This window comes from Carcharodon carcharias, chromosome 20, assembly GCF_017639515.1.
Source record: "Carcharodon carcharias isolate sCarCar2 chromosome 20, sCarCar2.pri, whole genome shotgun sequence".
Lineage (NCBI taxonomy): Eukaryota > Metazoa > Chordata > Chondrichthyes > Lamniformes > Lamnidae > Carcharodon > Carcharodon carcharias.
This window is the reverse complement of record NC_054486.1, coordinates 4,659,449-4,668,089: the sequence shown is the minus strand read 5'-3', so window position 1 is coordinate 4,668,089 and position 8,641 is coordinate 4,659,449. Positions and strand designations below refer to the sequence as shown.

General features: G+C 42.7%; 1 protein-coding gene across 1 annotated transcript; it reads left to right on the top strand.

Moving 5' to 3' along the window:
* Positions 1-2,096: 2,096 nt before the first annotated feature.
* LOC121292747 (histone H2A-like) lies at positions 2,097-2,516 on the top strand. The gene has a single exon (XM_041215094.1). The coding sequence runs from the start codon at positions 2,097-2,099 to the stop codon at positions 2,514-2,516; it is 420 nt and encodes a 139-aa protein (XP_041071028.1).
* Positions 2,517-8,641: the final 6,125 nt, after the last annotated feature.

Genomic DNA, 8,641 nt, shown 5'->3' with positions numbered 1-8,641 from the left:
CAACAGGGACAGATGTTATCGGTTCACTATTATGCCTATCATTCTATCAGAATTGAAGACAATGTAGAAGGTAGTGGAGCTGGGTGGAATGAAAGTGTGCTTACACATTTTTTTATTATTCATTCTCGGGATGTATATGGGCATTGCTTGCAAGGTTTGCAAGGCTGGTATTTGTTATCCACCTTTAATTACTCTAAGAAGGTGGGATGAGTCTTCTGTTTGCTACAACTGATTTTGTTGCTGAAAAGAGGGACACGTTGCTGAAGCTTTTCATCTTGCACTCATCAGAACAAACACAAGAATGCCAAATTTCAGACAATCACAATAATTCATAACACAGGAGAAAAGGGTACTGATTAGTCAGCAAGTTAAATCTGGTTGGCTGAAGCATTGCCATGGAGAGAGAAACAAGGAATGAAAGGCTCCCCAAGTTCCCAGGTAATTCCAAAAAGGTGCAAGGCTTGAATAAGTTCCTTATGTTTCTAGAGAACAGGTCCCTGCATATGCAAGTGTAAATGAGCCACATTATGAGCTTAACTGATTATCTTAAATTGGTTGTTAGTGTAGCTTTTAGTGCACTTAGGATTGTTCAGCAAATGCTACCCAATCACAGAAACACATCGAATGTTAGGTGTTTTGTTTTGGGTTTTGTGAGTGTGGGTTAGATGAATCACAGCATCACAGAATTGTTAGGGTGTAAAAGGAAGCCATTCAGCCCATCATGTCTGCACCGACCCTCTGAACATCTTAACTTAGTGCCAATCTCCTGCCTTTTCCCCATAACCCTGCACATTATTTCTATTTAAATAATCATCCAATTTCCTCTTGAATAATTCAATTGAACCTGCCTCTACCACACTTCTAGACATTGTATTCCAAACCCTAACTACTCACTGTGTGAAAAAGTTTGTTCTCACCTCACATTTGCTTGTTTTGCAAAACACTTTAAAACTGTGCCCTCTGGTTCTCGATATGTTTATGAGCGAGAACAGTTTCTCCTTATCTACACTTCCAGACCCCTCATGATTTTGAAAACTTCTATCAAGTCTCCTCCTAGCCTTCTCTTCTCCAAGGAAAACAGTCCCAACAAGGGCAGCAGATAGATGGGAACACCACCACCTAGATGTTTCCCTCCAAGTCACTCACCATCCTGACTTGAAAAGATATCGCTACCCCTTCACTGTTGCTGGATCAAAATCCTGGAACTCCCTCCCTAACAGCACTGTGGGTGTACCTACACCACATGGACTGCAGTGGTTCAAAAAGGCAGCTCACCACCACCTTCACAAGGGCAACTAAGGATGGACAATTAATGCTGGCCCAGCCAATGAAGCCCACATCCCGTGAATGAATTAAAAGAAACCTTTTCCAATCTTTCTTCATAACTGAAGTGAATCATCCCTGGAACCATTCCTGTAAACCTCTTCTGCACACTCTCCAATGCGCTCACATCCTTTCTATAGTCTGGTGCCCAGAACTGTACACAACATTCCAGCTGAGATCTAACCAGTGTCTTATATAAGTTCATCATAACCTCCCTGCTCTTGTACTCTATACCCCTATTAATGAAGCCTGAATATTGTATGCCTTAAAAACAGCTCTCTCTACCTGCCCTGTCACGTGTAATAACTTATATACATATACACCCAGGTCTCTGCTCCTGCACAACCTTTAGAATAATATCCTTTATTTAATACTGTCTCCCCATGCTCTTTGTACCATGGTACCAAACCTCACACTTCTCCACATTGAACTTCACCTGCAACCTGTCTTCCCACGCTATCAATGTGTCAATGTCCTTTGAATTTCTGCACTGCCCTGAGTACAGCCTGTGCTCTTCTTATTACAAACGATCAGAGGAATATGCCATTTCATTTGATCAGCTAATCGCTGGGTCAGAGTTGGCTTGCCAATCAATCAGCATCCTTTTCTCCTGTAGTATGAATTGTTGTGATTGCTTGAAAGTTGGCATTCTTGCATTTGTCCTGATGAAAGTGAGACAAAAAGCTTCAGTAATATGTCAATCTTTTCAGCAAGGTTCCAGTTCTGTACAGCTATCTCCAGCCGTCAGTCGTAGAAGGTTGTTTGAGGGAGAGATGTCCTGTCATGGTAAAACTGGAGGCAAAGGGTGTGCCAAGGCCAAGATTTGCTCCTCCAAAGCCTATCTCCAGCTCCCTGTCGGCTGCATCCACCAGCTGCTGTGCAAGGGTCGCTTTGCTGGACGTGTCTGGGCTGGAGCCCTCATCTACTTGGCTGCCGTCCTCGAGTACTTGAAGGCAAGAGCCTCGAGCTGGCCGGCAATGCAGCCCGGGACAACGCCCACTCGCCACCTGCAACTCTCCATCCACAACGACCAGGTGTGCAACAATTTGCTAGGAGGGGTCACCATAGCCCAGGGTGGGGTCCTGCGCAACATCCAGGCTGTGCTGCGGCCTAAGAAAACCGGGCACCCCGCGAGGTTTATGCCTGAAGGGGCGAGATCAGAAAAAGATCAATTTCTTGCTGGGCCATTTTAAAGAGTTGTTAGGAGTCAACTACTTTGGTGTGGGACTAGAATTAGATTTTGGTCAGACAGGCAAAGAAGGGATGTTTATTTCCCAAAAGGAAATTATTTTTACAACAATCCAAAAGCATCTTGGTCACTTTTGCCAATAAAAACTCTTTATTTCTAGACTTTTAAAAGCTGAATTCAAAATTCCTAGATAGTTATCATGGGATTTCAACTCCTGTTCTTTGGATTGCTGGTCCAGGACTCGATTACTAATCTAATAACATAAACATTACACTAAATATTTTGTGATAACCTTAAAAAGTGGATTGCATTTAAAAAGAAATGAAAAGCATATCTTTGGCTAAAGAATCTCCCTTTGAAAATATTTAATATTAGTTCTTAAATAAAAACAGAAAATGCTGGAAATACTCAGCAGGTCTGGCATCATCTGTGGAGAGAGAAATAGTTAACATTTTGAGTTGAATATGACTCTGCATCAGAACTAAATGTGTTTAAACAGAATGCTTCAGTTGGCATTACTAGCATCTGTGATGTTGGGGACCTCCAGAGGAGGCCAAGATGAATCATCCATTAAGTACTCCTGGCTGAAGATAGTTGCGAATGCTTCAGCCTTATCTTTTACACTGATGTGCTGGATTCCCCCATCATTGAGGATGGGGATATTTGTGGAGCCTCCACCTCAAGTGAGTTGTTTAATTGTCCACCACCATTCATGACTGAATGTGGCAGGACTACAGAGCTTAGACCTGATCAATTGGTTGTGGAATCACATAGCTCTATCTATAACTTGTTGAATATGCTGTTTGGCACACAAGTAGTCCTGTGTTGTAGCTTCACCGGGTTGACACCTCATTTTTAGGTATGCCTGGTGCTGCTCCTGACATGCCCTCCTGCACTCTTCATTGAGCCAGAGTTGATCCCCTGGCTTGTTGGTAATTGTAGAGTGGGGCATATACCAGGCCATGAGGTTACAGATTGTGGCTGAGTACAATTCTGTTGCTGCTGATGACCCACAGCGCCTCCTGGTAGCCCAGTCTTGAGGTGCTGGATCTGTTTGAAATCTATCCCATTTAGCACGATGGTAGTGCCACACAATAATGGGAGGTATTCTCAATGTGCAGATGGGACTTTGACACCTCAAAGACTGTACATTGGTCACTCCTACTGATACTATAATGGACAGATGCATCTGCGACAAGCAGGTTGATGAGGATAAGGTCAAGGATGTTTTTCCCTTTTGTTGATTCCCTCACCACCTGCTGCAGACCCAGTTTAACAGCTACGTCATTTAGGACTTGGCCAGCTCCGTCCGTAGTGGTGCTACTGAGCCACTTTAGTTGATGGACATTGATGTCTCTCACCAGAATACCCAGAATAGATACATTCCAATCGGAAAGAAAAATTCCAAGGGGAGGACACACAATCTGTGGTGAACTAAAAAAGTTAGAGATAGTATCATGAAAAAGCACGTAATTGTGCTAGGATGGGTGGAAGATCAGAAGATTGGACAGAATATTAAAAAAAGCAAAGAATGACTAAAAGATTAATAAGGAGGGAAAAATTAGAGTACAAGAGAAAGCTAGCTAGAAATATAAAGACTGATAGCAAGAGTATCTATAGATATTTTAAAAAGAATGTTAACAAAGTGAGCGTTGGTCCAATAGAAAGTGAGTCTGAGGAATTAATAATGGAAAACAAGGAGATGACAAATTATCAGCACGCCACAAAGGTAGCTACTGGTAGTCATCTTACCAGGAGGTTGGCTTTCTGTGTTGGTGGGCTTGAAAAGAGACAAACTGGGAGATCTTAAGATGGTGCAGCGTCCAGTTTTAGAAGGTGTAGACGTTGCTGCTGTCTCTGCAGTTGTTGTTCACAGGCTGTCTAACTTCCCCTGGTTCCTGAGGTTATATGATTCATTATCTGTATTCAGTTTCAGTCACGTGATCAACACATCTATTATCTACTCAAAAGGATTTGAATTTAGAAGTCTATGTAATGTACCACATAATGAAGTACAACATAGTGGAGAATGGAGGGAGTTATTTCCATTTTCTAATGATGAATTGGTTTCTCTACAGCTCCCCTCATCGAGTTTCGAGTTTAGAGAAAAGAAATCTGGGAGTCCACTGATTTTGAATTTTGGATAAGTCTACAAACAATAGAAGGTGTGAATTGCATAGATGGTTCTCATCTTGGTATGACTATTCAAGGGAGCACCCCATCCATGGTAAATTAATTAGGAACTTTCTGGGGACTTGAGATAGCCTATGCAGAAACTTTAAAAGTTACCTGACCCCTAGCAGCTGCCACAGCAGCCTTTTAATGTCCATTTTTAAAAAGAAAAGGCAATTTCAGAAAATTCTAGACTGCCCATGTTTAAAGTTATGAACATGACATGCCATTGCTGGACATGAAAACTGTTATCCTTTTAACTTTGATAAAATTTTTCCTTCATTCTTTGCATCCGCAAAGGAATAGAAGATAGCAGTCATATTTGTGTTAGTATTCTGGCTAAAGAAGGTTTGTTTTTAGAGATTTTGGCTCTTCGTGTGGCCAATGATCCTTTAGGACAGTCAGACTGAGATTAACAGTCAGACTGAGATTAACAGTCAGATCTGACCCAGGAGTGTCAAACATTTTGTCAAATTTCATATAGCTGGTGAAATGGAAGACTTGCATTTCTATTCGACGTTTCGCAACCATCAAAGAGCTTTACAAATAATGAAGTGCTTTTGAAGAGTAGTCGCTGTTATAATTTAGGAAACATGGTAGCTAATTTGCAGACAGCAACGTGATCATGGCCAGATAATCTGTTTTGTAGTGTTGATTGATGGATAAATATTGGTTGGGACATTGGGGAGAACCCACCTGCTCTTCTTCAAAATAAACCATGACTTTTACCAAAGTAGGCAGATGGAAATTTAGCTTAACATTTCATCTGAAAGACAGAACTTCGAACAGTGCAGCACTCTCTCAGTACTGCACTAGACTGCCAGCTGGAATTCCATATAAATAACATCCACAGACAGTCCCCTGTCCTCTATTTTGCCGTCTCTTCAAAAATTTCAATTAGGTTTACCAGGTATGGCTGACCCTTTAAAAACCCAGGCTGGCTTTCTCTGAGCAGCTGAGATTTTTCAAATTGTTCAGGTTCTAGTAATTTACCGACAATAGATGTTAGGCTAGCTGATCTATAATACCGTGGTTTCCCACTCTCTCACATTTCTTAAATAGCAGAGTGGCGTGCACAATTTTCCAATCTAATGAGTGGTTCCCAAACCTAGAGGCCTTTGGAAGATTATACTCTGGGCATTGGCGATGTTCTCACCCAGGTGGAAATCATCTGATCCTGGAGGTTTGTCACCCTTTAGTGCTATTATTTTTTTTCCCACTGTTATTTTGTTTACATTAAGTCCCTGATTCACTTTGGGCAGAACCTCCTGTTTGGCGTGTGGGGGGTGGACGATGCATAAAATGACGCACGGTTATGTCGGGCGTGTGTCCTGACATCACCAACCTTCCAACCTTCATTTCATTCCAACCTTCAGCTTGACGGGCATGCACCTGAGTCCGGTGCGTGCCCGCCAAACAGTTAAAGGCCTGTTAAGGCCATTAATTAACTAATTAAAGTGATTGTCAGGGCTGCCCGTCCAACCTGAAGCTTGGCGGGGGTGGGGGGGGTGGGTGGTGGTGCTGGTGGGGTGTGGTGCAGGCAAAGAGCCCAGGCGACCTTTGCATTTTTCATGGAACCTCATCCATGGGCAGGATGAGGTTTCATGAAGTGTTTATTAATTAAATAAAATGTTTTAAAAAAATTCATAAACATGTCCCAGCTCATGTGACAATATCACATGAGGGGACATGTCTGAGTAATTTTTTTCTTTTTTTTTTCCAGTGTTTTATTATTAAATTAATCTCCCTGAGGTAGCTCCATGCCTCAGGGAGATTTCTGCGCAGCTCCCGACTCCCTCCTCCTCCGGCCGGCACAGGTAGCGCTGAGCGCTTCCAGGTGTGCATCACGCTGGGCAGGCCTGAATTAGCCCACCCACCTAAAATGGCTGCACAAAGCCGATTGCTGTCCACGATCAGCTCCATGCCCGTTCCTGACTAGCCCACCCGACAGGGAGAAAATTCTCCCCTATTTGTTTCCTTCTGATGTCAGCACGCTGACCTCTTCCTCTCCTGTAAATACTGATGCAAAGTCATTATTCAACATGTCCACCATTCCTTATTTTCATTGACAATGTCGCCATTATCAGTTTTCAAGTATCCACATTGTTCCTGCCCACCATTTACTTCCTAATATATTTGTAAATCACTTGTAAAATATTTTTTTAATATTCCTTTTACATAGCTCTTGCTATTTATTTTATTCCCCTTTGCTGTTCTGTTTATCTCTCTTAGTCACCTAGATCTGTGCTAATTTTTTGCATCCTTGAATGCTTATTGGCTGTTTTGTGTGTCCCCCTTTCAAACACTATACTGAACTTGATTATATTATGATTGCTGTTATGTAAATATTCATGGATTTCCAGGCTGTTGACCAAACCTGGCTCATTGCTCAAGACTAAATGTAACATTGTTGGTTCTGGGTCATATTGTTGCAGGAAACTATTGTGAACACATTCAAGAAATTCACCACCTTTCTGACATGAGCTTACCCCAATGTATATGAAAGTTAAAATTCAAACCACTCTGCCTTTGCTACATGTTTGTTTAATCTCTGCATTTATAAATTCAAGAACTTCACAACTCCTACCCTGAGGACTATGCACAACTCCTACAAATTTTATGTTCTTTTCTATTTCTTAATTCTCCCCAGGAAGTCTCCACTTCCTGCTTTACCTGTCGTACCTGGTACTGCTGCAGGAAAGCTCAGGTGGCCTTGGTTCTGGGGCCAGAATTGCCAGATTCTTCCAAGGTGTCACATAGCTTCCATAATCGCTTCTTGACCAGAGCTGTGGGGATAATGAGGCACAGAGATCTAGGAGAGTAGCCATTGCATCTTTGGAGAGGCATTTGCTGTCCTATTTCAGGATGCGAGCATGCTTCTGCCTCCACCAGCCACTCTGCCATTAGTGCCACACAATTCATGTTGAGATGCTAGAGTCAGCAACCAAATCCTCAAGACCTAGAGCTGTTCCAGGTTGTCCACCATGGATATCTGAAGTGTCCTCAATGAAACCTTAGCGTCTTCCCAGTATCCAAACTGAAGCCATGTTGTTGGAGCAGTCAGATAGGTAAAGGAGAACACCAAACAGGTGCAAAGGGCTGAATTGAAGCAAGGCGATTGGATGGTTGTAAAGATGATGGTAAGGATTTTAAGACAGCTTGTCAATTGGTGGAATGAGGGGTGAGTGAGCTGCTTCTGAGAGCTCTGGCAGTTTGTGGCGTTGATGGTCAGTGGATTTCCTCCTCATCCTCTTTCTCCTGGTCTTGCTGAACTTCTTGTTGTCCAGGTGGTGGTACAAGCTGGTCCCTCATGATACCAGAGTTATGGAGCATGCAGCAAACAACCACAAATCCGGATGCTCTCTCAGGATGCACTTCCAAACCCCTCAGTCACTGGCAATGTGGCCATCCCTTGATTTGAGGATGATGTCGACTCAGGGTCTCCAAGGCCATGGGTCTGAATGTGATTGAATAGCTCGATACTCAACCTGCAGATCTTCAGGTACAAGAGGAAGGATTATCCATTTGGTAGTGGAATCTGGAGTGAAGGGTTTCTTCCTTTTCTTTCCTTCTCTGCCCCTGCTCTGCTGCATCATTAAGACATTGGGACTCAAAGTGTGATGCAGCTCGAAGGACAAATTGTTGCCATTCTCAATGATTGTTAGCAAGCTCCTCCCAGTGATTAATGTCAATGCTGCCATGCTTCATGGAAAGCTTCAGAGTGTCTTTGAAGTGTATTCTTTGTGCTTCTTGGAACGTTGGCCATTTGAGAGCCGAGAAAACAGAATTTAACAGGGAAGATGGTTTTTGGCCATCTGGACACAGTGTCCAGTCCACTGAATTTGATTTTGCAGAAGTTTTGCCTAGATGCTTGTGTAACTGGCTTCAAGAAGGACACTAACATTTGTTTGATGGTCCTCCTATTGAATCTGAAGGTTGCACTGAGGTATTGTTAGT

Excerpts from the sequence above, each read along its gene's own strand:
- LOC121292747 (XM_041215094.1), top strand. The coding sequence starts at position 2,097 with ATGTCCTGTCATGGTAAAACTGGAGGCAAAGGGTGTGCCAAGGCCAAG.